Here is an 18629-nt window from a genome sequence, read left to right as displayed (position 1 = left end):
TACAAAATCATTGTTGGCTCTATTGCCGACACTATAAACCTGGTTACAGAGAAAGCTGGATTCCTGCATCTGAAAGTGACTATTTGTTGACTAGCTACAGCAGCTGTGCACACCTGGTTGTTGACCACCACATGTATGGTTCCATGGGTGGTGTAGGACGGCAGGTCTGACAGGTGGAATGTCTCATACACAATGCCCTGACCTGCAAACGCAGCGTCGCCGTGAATCAGAATCGACATCACCTGCAAATCACATTACAAACATGCTTTTCAAAAACAGCCACAGCTTCTTAATATACCTTCAACTACAACAAACTAAATGAGCGAACCCTCTTGCCCTCAGTATCTCCACAGTAGAACTGCTCGGCTTTAGTCTTTCCCTGCACTACAGGATCCACAGCTTCCAGGTGGGACGGGTTTGCCATGAGGGACAATGTGATGTACTTGTCGCTGACCCGGTTCATCCTCCTGTGGTACATCCCCAGGTGATATTTCACATCACCAGAACCCTTGAACACAAACATAAAGAGGTACAGCTTGCAGTTTAGGGTGTCAACAACTATAAAAACTGTGAAAATAATGGTAAATATGTGTAAAAGAATTCAGTTTTTAGGGGATTTAAATACAGTATAAGTGTGTAATTTTACAGCCACATACTGTAAAATAAGGAACCACTATTTGTAAAAATAGAGATTTTTGATTTGGACAGTTTTGGCCCTTTTTTTAAATTATAGTTTGTGTGTAAATAAACACTTTTTCTGTGATTTCACAAGATAATATCTGTAATTTAACAAAAAATCTTCTTCTTATTGGAAAATCAATGCACCAACTAATTGTTGCAGCTCTGGTGCAATGCAACATGAGGCAGCACTTTAAAGTAAATTAAAGAATTGTGATCTGATTTCTGTTATCTACAGATAACAGACAGAAGTAAGATAACAGTAAGATAACAGAAGTCCATCTACAGATAACACGAAGACTATTATTAATCTGCAGCTTTACAACAAACAGGTTTAATAATAATTTGCGTGGCTCTCTGAAGGTGGTGCTCAAACCTCATCTGCAGCCTCCAACTTGGAATCAAACTGGCAGAAGATTTGTTCCAGCTCCTTCCGGATCACATTGGCCAGCACATTCAACCTCCCTCTGAAGAGACACAAGAGAGAAAGAGACATCAGTGACGATTAACCTGCTTTACTTTTGTTTAACTATATAAAAAAAATATTTAATTTCTACAAATCACTGGGTTATTGGGCAATGCTGGATTAAATAGAAAAACAAATTTCTGATAAGAGATCGATAAGTAACTGAGGACAGGACGACACACGATAGCAGAATAGAAAGCATCCATGTAGAATAGAATAGAATAGAATAGAATAGAATAGAATAGAATAGAATAGAATAGAATAGAATATGCTTTATTGTCATTATACAGTGTATAACGAAATTGGAAAGCTTCTCCTTTTCAGTGCAGAAATCTTTAAAAAATAGTGCAAAACAGTCTATTTACAAATATACATTAAAAATAACAGTGTGAATATAAATAGCAAAGTGAATGAGGTAGTGGTGTATATTGCACATTTCACATTATATTGTTGGCTGTGTGCAGGACGTGAGACATGTGAGAGTTCAGGGTGGTGATGGTCATTAATGTGTGAGTTAGACAACAATAGTTTAAGCCTCTAAATTCTTGTCACATTTTTATTCAGTGTGGGTTAATTTTCCCTGCAATATAAAGCCCTGCATGTCTATGGAAACAACACAACCATGATTAGAAGGAGAGAGAACTCAATAATGTCTTTTGTGCAGAATAAATGCCATAAATAAAAAAGAGAAAAAGCTGAGTTACTCTGATTATTTGTTTAACAAAACCTGAAGCAACTGGGATCAACATGGACAACATTTCCACCTGTGCCCACAGGTGTTACTGGAGAAATGGTGGCCCCAGATACTAGTGTTAGGTATTTTACTATTTCCATTTTTACAACCTCTAAAATTATTTCCCCACTACTTTGCACATGAACTATGAAAGGATATTTCACCATTCTTTTGTATAGAAGCAGAAAGTTTGTTTCAGATAATTAAGTGTAGAATAAAGTGACTTTGATGAAATTATCCCAATTTTCAGCCTGGATTTGCTTTATTTGGGTTGTGGTGTGGTTGATTCATTAATTCTGACTCTGGGTTTAGAGTGTTAAGGTTAAAAAAAAAAAAAAAAAAGATGCAAGGCCTCTACCTGTGAGACATCCCCATGATAACACTCTCCACTCCACTCTGACTGGACTTGTCAATGATGGTCTTGAGGGCCGGGATGAGAGACTCGCAGCCTTCCAAACCAAAACGCTTCTCCGAGGACCACTTTCTCTGGAGAAACTCCTCAAACCTGGAGACAGTTGGGGCGTTGCTGCTTCACATTGTGGCTCAGAATCTATTCCCCCTTCCATCTACCCCTCAGAAAAAAACTCCTCCTTTAGATGCTCTGCATGCTTTTTCAGGGAATTACTAAGGTGTGTTGAGGAATGTGAAGAAACACAGACAGACCTGGTGGACCGAATCATTCTAGCCAGCAACGTCCTCCTCTCTTCCAGAGTGAACTGCATAATTCCTGGAGTCTCAAACTTCTGTCTGATCCACTGGCACTGCTCCAGGTCATTAATGAACATGAACTCCACCCCAATGTGCTGACAGTAGGCCATCTAGAGGACACAGGGAGAGTCAGTATGTGTCTCTTTGAATGGTCAGACTTTAAGGCAAAAACTACAGATTAAGGAGAACATTTCTGACTCAGATCTAGACTAGGTTGGGTTATTCCAACTCATATCACAAGGGGACCATCTGCTCAACAATGTCTGATGTACCTGAATCTTTTATTGCATGAAATATGGATATTTATGCAGAAATTTGTGCATTTTTTTTTAAGAATCTGCAGTGCTGGACATGTAAATTTAGATGACAGCTAGTCGGTCTCTAGTTGATGAGGTAGCTGTTTGGGGTGCATTATTTATATACTGACTCTAGGAGATGCTCTAATTCTGGTTAAGATTATTTTAGATCTTATTAGGCAGAGAAGAGAGAAACTGTGAGCTAGTAGATATGGATGTAAAACAATACAAGATTTAAAATGTTTAAAGGGATTATTTTAACAAGGGTTTTATTAGGAAAAAACTTCAACAATACATACAGTGTGTTTTGGAAACTAATAGAAAATTCAGACTTTTAGCATTGTTTTAGATGATGTCCTCTGCATAAAAGCTGCAAGACAAATAGTTATTTCAAATATACTATAAAAACTTATATTTTCAGTTTTTGACTTTTTTCAGCTTTTTGAACAGTTTACTAGTATTTGACATGTTCTATGTTTTGTTTACAGATAATATCTAATAAAATTACAGACAAAAGTATTAATGTACACATTTAGTGAAAAAAATCCTAATTTGTCTTTTTACAGTGTTTGACCGTAAAATAAAACTATTTTACTCTATTTAAATCATCAACAAGATTTATGTATATTGATAAATTAAAAATAACAAAAAAACAAGCTTAAAATCTGTAGCAATTTGTTTTTTCCAATCTTCAACCATAAAATTACACTATATTTTCCTGAATTAGCAAAAAAAAAAGTACAAAGTGTTTGTTTCAATGATTCCATCATAGAAAAGTGGGAGTTATATGAGTCATTGGAAACTCATGATTGCCATGATATGCAAGGTCTCTACAAGTGTATGTAAACATTTGTTCAGAACTGTACCTCAAGGCGGCGAATAATCTCTCTAAGAGGCAGAGCGCTCTCATTGCCGCCGATGAAGGTGGTGGTGGGAAGGCGGAACACCTTGTCCAAGTCACATTCAGCCAGCCCGTAAAAACCTGTTGTGAACACATTGACAGGAGAAAAGGTCAAAAATAACAAGCACAGGCATGCAAGATAGCAATGCAGAGATGGAGAAACAGGGAGAAACAGAGCAAAACAGAAAAACATAACTCCATGACATCAAACCATTACCAAGAAACAGAAAAGGAGAGAGAAAGAAAACTTCACTGAATTCAAGATTTCCTAGAATTTGTAATCCCTGCCTTGTTTTTATCTTCACTCTTTTAACTCCCCGTGCAGCTGTTCAATCTGGAAGATTACTCCAAAAAGCTGCAAGCAGACTCCCACAGGAGTAGAAACATTCTATCTCAACTCTTTGAGTCTCTTTTCATCATCATTTTTATGGCAAACTTTAATAAAGTTAGTTTTTTATTATCCATAACTCAGTCAACTATTTCCTAATAGATCAATCAATTATTTAGTACAGAAAATGCTAGTCATATTGACAGGTCAAACGAAGAATAAATGTAAATGGCTGTCTGTGGAGTCACTAAATCAGTTCTTAGCTGCAGTCAGTTGGATTGAATCTGGCCTAAATTTTAACATTCTCATTTAGAAGACCATGGTGAAGACGACAAAGTCAACCTGCAACCGTCTGAAGAATTTGTCAAGAACTAAAGGATGTATGGGTCATTCCAGATAAAATCAACCAAATATGTAAAATGCCTTCAACACATTTAATACAAACATACACATTTTTTACCTTTGTACTGTAAATACTTTTAGAGTTACAGGTCAAGTAGTACAATCTAAAGACAAAACCTTGTTTTTGTTTAGCACAGTTTTCTTCTTTAACCAACTTCAAGCACAAATATCATGGGATATTTCATAGTGTGCCCCAGTGAAAACTCTGTGACATAAAGTCATAGGAACAAGCATTGGTACCATGGACCTGTTTTCTGTTTTCTGATAATTCAGTTGACAAAACTTTTAAAAAAATGCATTTTGGGTAAACTTTTAAGGGTCCTATCACCATGTTGGATAGCTCAAAGCAAAGTACCAGCAGATGAAAGCTCTCATTTTTACCTACATTTTGATACCAGGCTCATTTTCTAGCCACATTTCCTTCTGTTAAAAAACAAACACTTGCAAATGCATTCAGAAGACTTAGATGAGTTTTATATTGTGCCCCTAATAGTTGATCAAATGTTAGCAATTTAAATCTTTGACCAGAGGCAGTCCTATTTTATATAATCTCTTTTACAGTGGGTACGGAAAGTATTCAGACCCCTTTAAATTTTTCACTCTTCGTTTCATTGCAGCCATTTGCTAAAAATCAAAAAAGTTCATTTTATTTCTCATTAATGTACACTCAGCACCCTATCTTGACAGAAAAAAACAGAAATGTAGAAATTTTTGTAAATTTATTAAAAAAGAAAAACTGAAATATCACACGGTCATAAGTATTCAGACCCTTTGCTCAGAATTGAGTAGAAGCACCCTTTTGAGCTAGTACAGCCATGAGTCTTCTTGGGAATGATGCAACAAGTTTTTCACACCTGGATTTGGGGATCCTCTGCCATTCTTCCTTGCAGATCCTCTCCAGTTCTGTAGGGTTGGATGGTGAACGTTGGTGGACAGCCATTTTCAGATCTCTCCAGAGATGCTCAATTGGGTTTAGGTCAGGGCTCTGGCTGGGCCAGTCAAGAATGGTCACAGAGTTGTTCCGAAGCCACTCCTTTGTTATTTTAGCTGTGTGCTTAGGGTCATTGTCTTGTTGGAAGGTGAACCTTCGGCCCAGTCTGAGGTCCAGAGCACTCTGGAAGAGGTTTTCGTCCAGGATATCTCTGTACTTGACCGCATTCATCTTTCCTTCAATTGCAACCAGTCGTCCTGTCTCTGCAGCTGAAAAACACCCCCATAGCATGATGCTGCCACCACCATGTTTCACTGTTGGGATGGTATTGGGCAGGTGATGAGCAGTGCCTGGTTTTCTCCACACATACCGCTTAGAATTAACGCCAAAAAGTTCAATCTTGGTCTCATCAGACCAGAGAATCTTATTTCTCATAGTCTGGGAGTCCTTCATGTGTTTTTGGCAAACTCTATGCGGGCTTTCATATGTCTTGCACTGAGGAGAGGCTTCCGTCGGGCCACTCTGCCATAAAGGCCCGACTGGTGGAGGGCTGCAGAGATAGTTGACTTTGTGGAACTTTCTCCCATCTCCCTGCTGCATCTCTGGAGCTCAGCCACGGTGATCTTTGGGTTCTTCTTTACCTCTCTCACCAAGGCTCTTCTTCCACGATTGCTCAGTTTGGCTGGACAGCCAGGTCTAGGAAGAGTTCTGGTCGTCCCAAACTTTTTCCATTTAAGGATTATGGAGGCCACTGTGCTCTTAGGAACCTTGAGTGCTGCAGAAATTCTTTTGTAACCTTGGCCAGATCTGTGCCTTGCCACAATTCTGTCTCTGAGCTCCTTGGGCAGTTCCTTCGACCTCATGATTCTCATTTGCTCTGACATGCACTGTGAGCTGTAAGGTCTTATATAGACAGGTGTGTGCCTTTCCTAATCAAGTCCAATCAGTTTAGTTAAACACAGCTGGACTCCAATGAAGTAGAACCATCTCAAGGAGGATCAGAAGAAATGGACCGCAGGTGAGTTAAATATGAGTGTCACAGTAAAGGGTCTGAATACTTATGACCGTGTGATATTTCAGTTTTTCTTTTTTAATAAATTTGCAAAAATTTCTACATTTCTGTTTTTTTCTGTCAAGATAGGGTGCTGAGTGTACATTAATGAGAAATAAAATGAACTTTTTTGATTTTAGCAAATGGCTGCAATGAAACAAAGAGTGAAAAATTTAAAGGGGTCTGAATACTTTCCGTACCCACTGTATATCTTATCATACATCCCATGCAAAGAGCTGAACTGCCTTGTTATTGAAATGTGGTACAATGATACATCTAATAATAACACACTTTGTCTTGCCTTTAAAGTTTTCTTGTTATCAGATCGTCCTTCAAAATGTCTAATAAAGGGATTTAAAATACCATGACAAACAACAATGAATCCTCACATTTGACAAACTCGAAGTATGAAATGTTTGGCATTTTTGCTTAATAATGACTGATTATTTTTGTTGGTTCATTTAACTGTATTTAGGTCTTTACATGTAAATGCACAGAAACTAGTGTTATTGTCCTACATTTGGGCACACGAGTAAATCAAGTAAATCATATTTTTATCTCATGGTTATGATGAGATAGTTGCTTCAAATATTAAAGGAATAATCCAACAATTTAAATTATTTTATATTTTTTTTTAGTATAGGATTTCTATAAAGCTGGGCGAGTTGCAGAGACGGAATTAAATAAGATCTGTAGTTCCTGTTTTAAAAAACAGATCCTACATTACCCATAATGGCCCAAATTTTTATCATATCTCACTCTGGGTAATGAGGAATGCTATAATTTGACACTTGTGGATGAAATCAGTCAAGCACCCCTTTAAGGAACATTTTAGTATCAAATGTATCTGTTTCCATCTTTTAATTTCCTGCGAGACCAAAGCTCTTTTTTCCACTGCAGAATCAACAGAATCACAACTGAACAGATTACATTCTCAAAATGGCTGAGCTCTCCTCATCAGCCCCTCGAGGCTCTGAGTTAACCTGCCAAACGAGATCAGGTCCTTCCTTTAACCTCCTTTTAACTTCTAGTAACCATTTTTGTTTTTACAGGTATGTAATTTCCTCATAACATCCTTTAAAGTGTCCTTAAAAGACTAAGTCATTTATTGTAATTATGCAACAAATACAGAGTTCTGATATTTAGATTATAGTTGATTTAGGAGTCAGGTGTCATGATAATGTGGAACACCTAAACATTAGGATCTGTGTTGGGCATGTTTTTGTGACCACTTGTAAATTTGTGATTTTCCCCTTGAGCTTAAACGTATGCAGAGAGCAAACATCACATTGGTAAGTCAGCAGCTGCAGACAATCTGAGCTTCATGTGGAGGATCATCATTGGTGAGCAGAGGTAGGTCTGCAGCTACTATCAAGAGAAGAAACAGCAGGTTCTCTGGTACAGCTGCAGCTTCCGAGACCAGAGAAAGAATGTCAGGTCAGGAGCCCGAGGAGCACGCTCACTGTTTTCTTCGATACCCATGTGATTAGCTTTGATTTGAATAGATTGCCAACTATTAAATTAATCATCTAATATTCCAAATATACCCAAATTCCCTGACTGCAGTATTGTTTTTAGATGCTATTATTTTCTGGTAGAGCTGCACAGTGACTTGGTGGTTAGCACTTTCGCCTTGCAGCTAGAAGATCCTGGTTCGCGTCCCGGCCTTCCCGGGATCTTTCTGCATGGAGTTTGCATGTTCTCCCTGTGCATGTGTGGGTTTTCTCCAGTTACTCCAGCTTCCTCCCACAGTCCAAAAACATGCTCAGTTTAATTGATAACTCTAAATTATCCATATGTGTGAATGTGAGTGTGATTGTTTGTCTCTATATGTAGTCCTGTGATAGACTGGTGACCTGTCCAGGGTGTCCCCTGCCTTCACCCTAAGTCAGCTGGGATAGACTCCAGTCCCCTGCGACCCTAATGAGGATTAAGTGGTGCATAGATAATGGATATTTTCTGGCTGTTTTCATACTCTATGACAGTAAACTGAATATCTTTGGGTTGTGGACAAAACCAGTTGTTTGTCATCTTATATCTTAAATTTTGGGAAACACTGATTGACATTATTAATCATTTTCTGACATTTTATAAACAATAGGCAAACCTAAAATTACACCTAGACCTAAGCAAAACTTTTACTGGTTAAAGGCTAGCATATGTGAGAATTTGGTCATTTTCCTACTCTTATATTCTTGAGTACCTCCAAAGGAGGTTAAAAGCAATTTTTAACCTCATTTAAGCAAATTTAAATGAGAAGGTATCAAAACATTAGGTTCATATTTTTAGTTCCAGACAATCAACACATTGTGAAATTAAAGTCAGTTTGCAGTTTTCGTGACTTTCTTTGGCTTTATGAGTCTATGTTAATGAACAAGGATGGCACTTTACAAATTCCAGGAATTCTTTAATTGACTATATGCCGTCCTATAATAACTCAACAGTAGCACAGGGAGCAGCAGCTTCTAGGTGAAAGCAAACAACAAACCACACACAGGGCAGGACTGCTGGGTCAATATTCTGAGGAGGAACACTCTGAGACATTATAGAGCAGCTTGTGTTTGCAGAGATAAGGCAATATGGAACAGAAGAGGGGTGGAGCGAGGCTTGTATCTGTCTGTTTGCACGTCTATGTCAGCAAATTAGTGCAGAGTGCTGCGCTGTGCTGAGGACAGAGGCTTTTCAATGCAATATGCCAGAGTCAGCTCTCTGTGTTACATAAGAGATCTTTAGACTTTCCCCCCCCTCTGTGAGCTGCCTCACACATAAAAACACACACAACTTGTTTTCTTTGATGGTGCAAAGTCATCAAGCAGTGTCTGTGTGTAATCTAATCATCAAAGGAAGATTTTAAAGAAGCAAGCACAGATAAGCCTGTTTGGTCGGCAACTGAGCAAAGGTTGGCAGGAACCAAGACACACACCTTGTTTCAAAGCAGTTCTACCCTGCAGATCGATTTGGTTCAGTAAAATGTGTCAGAACTGACATCTTCCAGAACAAAGAACAAACACTGAGGACACCAGCTACAACCCTGATGCTATAACTACTAGTTACCCCTCTGACCAACAAGCAGTTTCTTGCTGCAAAATTTTTCTTCCCTGTTGGCTCGTTTTTCACTGCGATATGAAGTCCTGCACTTCTATGGAAACAGCGCAACCATAGTTAGAAGTCGAGACAACTTAGAAATATCTTTTGTGCAGTGTGACCGAACGAGAGTGTCATAAATCATTTAAAAAAGAAAACAAAAGTTGAATTTTGGTAATTTATTTTTTTTAAAAACTGAAAAACTTAGTAATTATCATCTCTAGCTATATTTTTTTTAAGTTTTCACAGTTGTTACCAAAACTGGAAAAAAAATTTGAAGGTTCTACGAACAGCAGACACTGAACCACTTACATTTTACAAACTTTTTCACTCTACTCTGCCCTTCAACTGGGCATTTATGTTTTTGATCCAGTGTGTTTTGTTTCTTTTCATCTCCTCTCTGCTCTGTGTAAACACATTCTGAACCCACGCAGGCACAGGAAGAACATGCAAATTCTACAAAGAAAGACCCGTGGCTGGGAAGCAAAGCAAGGTTAGGGTTGTAAGGCAACAGTGCTAACCACCAAGCCATCATGCCGCCCTGTAGAGCCACCATTTTTTCCAGTTTATTAACACCTGTAGGTCAAAATAATAGGCATGATGGTTTTTCAAAGTTCTTTAACTTTCAGTTTTTCTTTTTTTATGATTTATGGCATTCTAGCTGTGTGATACTGTACAAAGGACATTTTTTTTTCTATCTACTCCATGGTTGTGTTGTTTCCATAGAGGTGCAGGACTTTATATTGCAGTGAAAACTGAGCCCACAACGGAGTTCAGAGGGTTAATAAGCTAACGGTAAACTATCCCAGCAGAACCACAGGAGCAAGTGAGAGATTTTAATGTTAATGCACCATTGACCACTGGATGTAAGGCGCAGGTTAGTTTCCACTAAGTGAGCAAACAGCAAGATTTGAGGTTTGAGGGTCTTGGTCCTACCTTCAGCAGTCAAACTGCAAAAATGTTCTTTATAATAAGAAAATTCTGGAAAACACAAACATACAACCATGCAGGATAAGTATCACACAGAGCTTCTCACGTGTTCTTGGCTGACTGGAGGCTGACACTGACCTTTTGTTTAACCTCTGTGAACCTCAGTGCCACCAGGACAAAGCAAAACTCAGTGATATTGAACAATGCCACTATTAGCTGTGGAAACATCCTACTACAGGTCATCTGTTTTTGAACTCAGAGGCCTAATCTTTTCAAAAGGCACAACGACAGTGTGCTGCAGCATGCACAACATGCCACTGCACGCACGCACGCACACACACACACACACACACACACACACACACACACACACACACACACACACACACACACACACACACACACACACACACACACGTCCTTACAGTATTGAGACAAAGTTCATATCAGGAGTTAAATTTAGTAAATGTTTCTAGATGAGACCAAAGGGGGCTTATTAACATACAAATCAACTGATTGCTGAAAAAGTAAAATGCTAACATCACTATGCTAACACACAGTAAATGGCGACTCTTTAATGGGCTGGGGTGACTTAGATATGTTGCATCTACTTAATATTGTAATTTAAACTCAGATTTTTGCTTTAGTTGATATAAAACCAAATTGAAGTTGAGGTAACTTCATTACATTGGCTCGATACCTTAATTTTTCTTTACCTTCAATTTAAATTTTCAAGTCCCCTCCTCTATCTTAACATGGACTGAATATTTTGGATTAAGACTGTTAATTAAAAATCACTCAACACCAACAACATCATAAAACATGTCTTATCCCTCAGAGACAAAAACTAAAAAACAGCAGGACAAGCATGTGCAAGCATGACTTATTATGACACAAACATGGATCAATAAATCAGTAAATTGATTAAAACGTATCTGACACAGATTTCTAATAAGTTTAAAAGAGTTTTGAGTTTCAGTCAAATCAACTTTAATGCTGCCAAGCTGTAAAAAGAAAAAAAGGTCATTTAGCTTATGTAAATCCCCCTATAGCTTAACAGGCTCAGACTTCTTTGCTTTGATTATTAAAAAAGCAAAACCCATTTATGACTCATTTACTCTCTCTAATGAGCAATGAAATCTGAAGTTATTATTGCTAGTAAATCATTAACTGCTACAACCTTTGGTGAAATTGAACCCTCTGCTTTTGTGCTTAACCCTTGATCCTGTTGCATGCACATTATTCGGTTTCCTTGTTCCACACCCTGATTAATCTTAAGTGAGGTTGAAGAGTTTATTAGAGTTTAGTCATAAGGAGAAGGAGAGCATCATTCTTTCGGTCACTACTCCAAGCTCGAGAGTATAGATGAGGGTTAGATCAGTTTATAATTTTAAAGCTTTGTGTTCCAGTTCAGCTCCCTCCTCACCACGACGATACGGTAAAACACCCGCATTACTGCTGATGCTGTACCAATCTGTCTATCCATCTCACAGTGCATTTTCCTGTCACATCTGAACAGGATCTCAAGATACTTATACACGGCTTAGAGCAGCAACTGTCCCCAGTGCAGACAATACAGCTCTCACTTCGGTTTGATAGCACATGATAGCAGGGAACCTGTCACTGACAACTAGGCTTCTTCATAAATAAGGATTACAATAGTTGAATATGTACAATAGAAATACAAGTGATGGCATTTTAGCTTCATGTAATGCTATGAGGCTCTCCCCGTGTTTACTGTCAGATTGATACTGACCCTGATAGTTGTTCAATCCCTCATATTAATAATGTTGCATTCTGCGTCAGGGAGCCCCTGCTTTGTGGATGCTGGTTCAATGTCATGGCTTACTGGGACATGTGATGGAATGATCTAACACAGATACACCTCTGCTGTACCCACTGTGAAAGGTCAAAATGGCTGTCATGAAAAAGGTTTTTATATATCATCTGAATTTAGTAGTAGAGGTAGTGATAAGAGTGTTTTAAAACTCAGAACACATTGCAGGTTAAAGATACTCTGCTGAGCTACTTTACTGAGCGAAAGTGATGATATCAGAAGGTGTCAAGCCACGAGGGTCCAGCTGAGCCACGTGGTGACCCTGGATCTACAGCATACTACAGGGAAAGGATGGGTAAACAAAAGAGGTTGGAGGCCAGTGGTGGAGGGGTGACCCCTCTAGATAAGGACATGGGTGTGTAACTTGAATGAAGATAATAAAAGAAGAGGTAAAACAGTAAACAAAAAAGAAAAGGATGCTCAGGTAAAGGTAGATGACAGTGTACAAACTAAACAAATAACAGGAAAGTGAAGGTTGGAAATAGAAATTAAAATGGAAAATAAATAAACATGCAGCAACGTTATTTTTCTCACCAACGTTCTGGAACCCGACAGTACATGGGGCATCATCAAAGTCCACACAGCTGATGTCCAGGGGGTCCAGCTTCGCTATGTGATGTCCCCGTACCTGCAACAGGGCAACACGGCTAAGCGCATGTGTACATGCTTTGTCAACATGTTTCAGCAGATCAGTGCCTGTGTGTCCTTTGTAAATGGCTGACTGCTTCCATCAGGATTTCCTAACATGTGTCTGGACCAGATGCAGTTACAAGTCAAAGGTTTTAAGGAAGCTGCCAAATTTAAGTCTCTTAATTTGTAATTTTGCAGCATTTCCTGTCTGTTTCCATTTTTCTGGTCTTTGCTGATTAGTTTTCATTCATTTCAATTAGTTGTGTTTATCAAAGGATACTTCTGGGATGTGCTATTATCTGTACCTTTACATCATGTGTTCTTTTCAGCATATCTGTCTATTGTGCTACTACTCTGTACTGTCTGTTATTGCATTTTATGTCTTGTTTTGACCTGTCAAGGGACTACAGATGCACATCAGCTTGAAGCTCTAATCTAGTACAGTGTATGAAATTGTGACATTTACGTGCACTGATCCCTTTTAAATCAATCAATAAATAAACATTAATTTCGAATGAAGATGACTGTTATATTTTACACAAAAACTGTTTTTGTATACGTGGTCTGACATGTATAACTGCCATCCCTCACTTTGATATAGAAGTCACAGTAAGGTTTCATTAAGACAGTCTCCTAATCCTGGCATGAATCTAATAGATTAGTTAGCGTGTGGTGATTTATTGCAAAATACATTAGATAGGAATTACATTTAGTGCATAAAACACCATTCTGTAACCTGAACATGGAAACTGAAAAATGAGCTGTTATTCAGGCCAAGGGGACAAAATCCTTTTTCTCCAGCAGCACACTGCACTGACAACCTGCTGTCAGTTCTTGCTGTTCTTCCTTATCATGCCACTGTAGGATATCTTGTACTGATAGCAGAGGCCTGAAGATAACAGTCATGTGTTTGTGCTGCAGACCCTCTGATATGCTTTGTAGTGTTTGTAATACCTGGTATGCTCGGATCAGTGTTTGTACTGCTAGATGATCCCCCACCAGCTTCTCCACATTGGGCTGAGCCCTCACCAGCGCTTGCACACTAGCTAGTCCCTGAGAGGTCCCATTGATGGGTGGAGGGCTCTGGTAGGCTGAGCCAGGTGGAGCTCCAGCATTGGCATTACAGAAAAATATATCCCAGGACTGCAAAGAGAAGAAGAGGAGACAACTTCCTCAGCACCTTTTAACAAACAGAATAATGCTTTCACTTCTGCAGCGTTCTTGCAGCTACTGGCAAAGCAGCACTGAGTCACAATGTTCACTCATGGCTTCTCAGCTGAACCAAGGAGTGCAGAGTATTAAAAATGCACATATGGCATGCACACACAAACACAGCATCTTCAGCTTCACTAAGCTATTGGCTGTATGAAAATGTACTTTGGGCAGAATGCTTTCAGTTTTCATGCAATTGCTTAAGAAGTAATGCCTAATATACAAGAGCTGTCTGTCTGATGGAGCTTAATTCACTCCAATATACAGATTATTGGATACACTTAGTATTATCTTTTAAATTTTATAATAATTGACACGCACAATCCACAGGTGCAAAGTAACTTGAGCGAGGAACAGGAGAGAAACACTAAAAAAGGAAGATTTGGTTGCAAAATGGAAACCCATCATCAGGTATAGCACAATTAATGGAATATTTGCCATGGTTTGGCTTCACACAAATGAACGTAATTAACTGCAAGAAGTCTATCAATAAGCACATGTTCAACAAGAGAGGAGTTTTGGGTAGAACTTTATTTTTCATTTACCTCTACAAGCTCTACATACTGTAAGTCTGACTGTCCACTTTTTTTTTTTTTTTTTCTTCTTTTTTCTTTTCTTCTCTTCTTTTTTTGTCTGCATTTGTTCTCATTGTTTAACTCCACAAAAGGGGAGTCAACAATATATGAGATTGATGCATATTTTAGTCTTGCAGCCAAATATTTTAATATTTAGTGCATGTGTGTGACCATCACCGGCCCTCCCTGAAAGCTAAGCAGATATTCTTTATTAGAATTCCCTATTATGAGCCAGGGAGGGCAGTGCTACACCTCAGTGATGTGTGGGGGAAACAAAGACTGGACAGGACGAACAGGACGAACAGGATGAACAGGGATAGAAAATAACAGGCGTTGCTATTGCAATTAAAGATTGTAAGGTGGTGTGTTATGCCCAACTACTAATTGCCCATCAATAAAAAAAAAAATAAAAAATAAAAATTTGAAAAAAGAAAAGAAAACCAAACCAACACAAAAGAAAAAGAGATTCAATAATAAATGAACAAATGGTACTGAGCACCATAATTGTGGGTGTCTTGATAGTATAGAATAGAATAGAATAGGCCAGAAAAGGATACTAGTGCGAGAGAGAATGAGTTTAGGGTAGAAACTGGAGAAATTCTCAGCACATTCTGGCGGGACCCATCAATCGCTGAAATGGGACTCGGCAGTAGCTGGCAAGACCTGATCAAACATGCAAGTGTGAAGAACCCCGAAGCCCAGAACAGCAGTCACGGCAAGGCAGGGCCAAGTCAACAGGGCATCCCTCCCCCCGGGCCGTAGGAGCCACAGGGCGGCACCCCCAGAGAGCCACCGGGGCCACCGTGAACGACGCGAACCCGGAGAACAAGAGGGAGCAGCTACTGACACCCCCTGCGCGCCCAGACCGACCCAGGTGGCCCGGGGCACGAGGACCCACCCGCCACCCAAACCCTAACCCCGCCCACCCCAGTCCCCACCAAACCCCCCACCCCACCACCCGACCCGCCCACCCCCACCCCCTCTCCCTCCCCCGAGGGGGCCAACGGCCCCACACAGCCAGGAAGCCAGACACAGGGGCCGAGCGGCCCACCGAAGGGATGGCAACCAGCCCATCACAAGGCAGGCCACCACCGGGAGCCGGCCAGAGGAAATCGGAGCCGGGACCCGATGTGAGTCCAGAGGGTAAAAATGGACAGTGTGGTGGGGCCCGGCGACGCCGACAGGGAGGCACCCCGCATACCCCCCGCACCAGGCCCCAGGTGAGCGCAGTACACCCAGGGCCCCCACTCCCCGCAATGCGCCCTGACAACCCACCAGGACAGAGCCACCACATGCCACCAGCCCGCAGTACAGCCACAGCGCCCACCAGGACGGCCAATCCAGCCCCCGCAGCCCACCAAGAGCCATCGCACCTGCCCGGACCCGTCGGGCACGCAGGAGAACCCCCCCCGACCACAGCCCCCAGGTCCCGGGGACCCCCCAGCGACAGCAACACGGATGATGGTCCACCCCCGCCACACCATAGCTATAAGGGGGCCGGGTCCCACCAGTGAGGCCATATTAGTGAGATCCCCCCATTACTCCCTGTTAATATGTCTCCCGATCCCAGACTGGAGACATTATCCCTGCACCGTGATAGTGTAACCCTGAGTGTCATGTGGTGCATTAAAAGTGGGGAGGCTGGGCGAGGCGTCCAGGGGGCAGGCCAGAGGACCACAGAGGATGGCTACTCTGCAGCCTACCCTGGCCCAAGTTCCCCGAGCCGTCCCAGACCTACCCCCAAGGTGTGAGTGTATGTGGTGCATTAAAAAGAAATTAGAGAGCAGGGGAGGCAAGCAAGAGGGTGATGGGGAAGAGACAAGGCCGTAGAGCCCTGCCATCCGCCCCACCACAGAGCCCATCATTCCTGCCCCCACCTGCTCTCAGGGCCCTAACTGTTGTGTCCCTATATGTGCCTAAGACTAACTATATACAGTGACGTGTGGAGTGTGTGAAGTGCACAGTAAGAGGCAGTCTGGTGTGGATCCGGCCCATGAGGAGAGAGCAGCGGGGGAGACAGGTAGTAAGACCACCGGTACTGATGCAGAGGGCCCCCAGAGCCCAGAGGCAAGAGGCCAAGGTGAGCCCACACGAACCCGACCGGCCCGGCCAGCACCGAAACCCCCAGAAGTCGCAGCGCTAGAGCAGCGCCCCGGTAGGCGCCACAGCCCCACCACGGGCCAGCCGCATGCAGCACCCCGCCCCGGAGGGAGGACCAGGCCGCACCACTAGGAAGCAAGGGCCATGAGCCCCCACGCCCACCCCGGAGCCGGCACGTCCAGGATGCAGGGCGCCCACTCCGCAGCACCACCGAGACCCCACCCACCCCACTACTCCCCAGGACAGCACCGGGCCCGGACAGAAGCCCCCAGCCAGCAGAAATTTATCTCCAGTGGCGGCACACAGGCAAGTACCAAGGCCTGTGCCCGGATGAGCCAGAGCCACCCCCCCAGAGAGACCACCCGGCCCCCATGCCAGACCCCCAGGCAGCGGAGGGCCCCCAGCCCCCCCAGGGGAGGGAGAGGGACGAGGACGAGCGGCCAGGCAGGAGAGGAGGGAGGAGGAGGGAAGCAGAGCAGGAAAGGACAGGGGAGCGACCGGAGGGCCGACCCACCCCAAACCCCAGGGCCAGCCAGGGCGCCCCAGAAGAGACCAGCCGCCGCCACCCCCAAGGCCCCAGGAGAGCGCACAAACCCAGCAGACCCAGGACTCAAAGGGAGAGACAGCGGGGACACCCACCCCCAGGCAGAGGGGCCCGAGCCACGCAGGCCCCGCAGAGCCAGAGAGCAACCCCAAGAGCAATAGGGAAGGGACACCACCAGTGTATGCACACAGCCTTGAAGTCCATGGTGCCATCCTACTTAAAAAGGTAGAGGGTTAATAAGCTGAAATAAAGCAGAGAGAAGTCAGACCATACACACAGACAGAATAATAATTACAATTTTATGAGGGAAATGGCATACGCCCACATACAAGCGGAGGCTATAGATTAATATTTATTGATTTAATAAATGGAGACCATTTTTCTTTGAAGGAGTCCAAATGGTTTTTTCTGATAGCAGATATTCTCTCTAGTGAAATGTGTTCTGTGAGGAGGTTCAGCCAATGGGTGATGTTGAGGGCTTTCTTATCTTTCCAGTTAACTAAAATTGTCTTTTTGGCAATGGCGATAGCTGCAAGTGTGGGTTGGATATGAATGTCTGGAAGGGCTGTTTGCGTTAGATCACCAATTAGGCAAACGTTCGGGGAATGTGGAATCCCGCAGTCCAAAATATTGGAGAGTTTCTGCGTGATTGTTACCCAGAATTGATAGACGGGTGTACAAAGCCACAGAGCGTGAAAGTAAGTGTCAGTCATGTTTTGGGTGCATTGCGTACATGTGTCTGAGCGTGAGAAGCCCATTTTATACAGTTTATATTGCGTTATATGCGTTCTGTGAAGCACCTTAAATTGGATCAATTGTAAGTTGGTGTTTTTAGTCATTTTAAATGTGTTTTCACAGATTTGGGTCCAAAAATCAGAGTCAAAAGATTTGGATACGTCTTTTTCCCATTTTTGAGTTGGTAGGTGTATAGAGTGTGTCTTTGAGAGTAAACCATAAATTTTTGAGAGATTCTTCTTATTTCTTGGAGAGAGTTTCACAATGTAGTCGACAAATTCAGGTGGCTGTAAATCCGTTGGCTGTAAAGTAGTCTGAAGCGATGGAATTCTACTTGTAATAGTCTTCTTTACCTGTAGGTACTGAAGAAAATTTCCATTTCTTATTTCAAATGTTTGGAATAAGTTTATATATGTCCTAAATGTGTTATCATCCAGAAGGTGATGGAGGTGAGTGACTCCTCTCTCTGCCCATGTGCTGAAATAAAG

The 18629-nt window shown here is 41.9% G+C and overlaps 1 protein-coding gene across 1 annotated transcript in view; it reads right to left on the bottom strand.

The window, feature by feature from the left end:
• ogdhb (oxoglutarate dehydrogenase b) overlaps positions 1 to 18629 on the bottom strand; it is a 47800-nt gene that overhangs the window by 14650 nt on the left and 14521 nt on the right. The window contains exons 3-10 of the mRNA XM_023272807.3: positions 13930 to 14118; positions 12880 to 12973; positions 3748 to 3863; positions 2541 to 2695; positions 2236 to 2382; positions 1055 to 1145; positions 329 to 508; positions 114 to 242 (exon numbers count right to left, since the gene is read on the bottom strand). Coding sequence (XP_023128575.1) covers positions 114 to 242; positions 329 to 508; positions 1055 to 1145; positions 2236 to 2382; positions 2541 to 2695; positions 3748 to 3863; positions 12880 to 12973; positions 13930 to 14118 — 1101 coding nt within the window. The remainder of the gene's footprint in view (positions 1 to 113; positions 243 to 328; positions 509 to 1054; positions 1146 to 2235; positions 2383 to 2540; positions 2696 to 3747; positions 3864 to 12879; positions 12974 to 13929; positions 14119 to 18629) is intronic.

Source organism: Amphiprion ocellaris, chromosome 17, assembly GCF_022539595.1.
Source record: "Amphiprion ocellaris isolate individual 3 ecotype Okinawa chromosome 17, ASM2253959v1, whole genome shotgun sequence".
In the NCBI taxonomy this organism is placed as follows: Eukaryota; Metazoa; Chordata; class Actinopteri; family Pomacentridae; genus Amphiprion; species Amphiprion ocellaris.
Note: the sequence above shows the minus strand (reverse complement) of the source record. Positions and strands in the feature narration are given on the sequence as shown.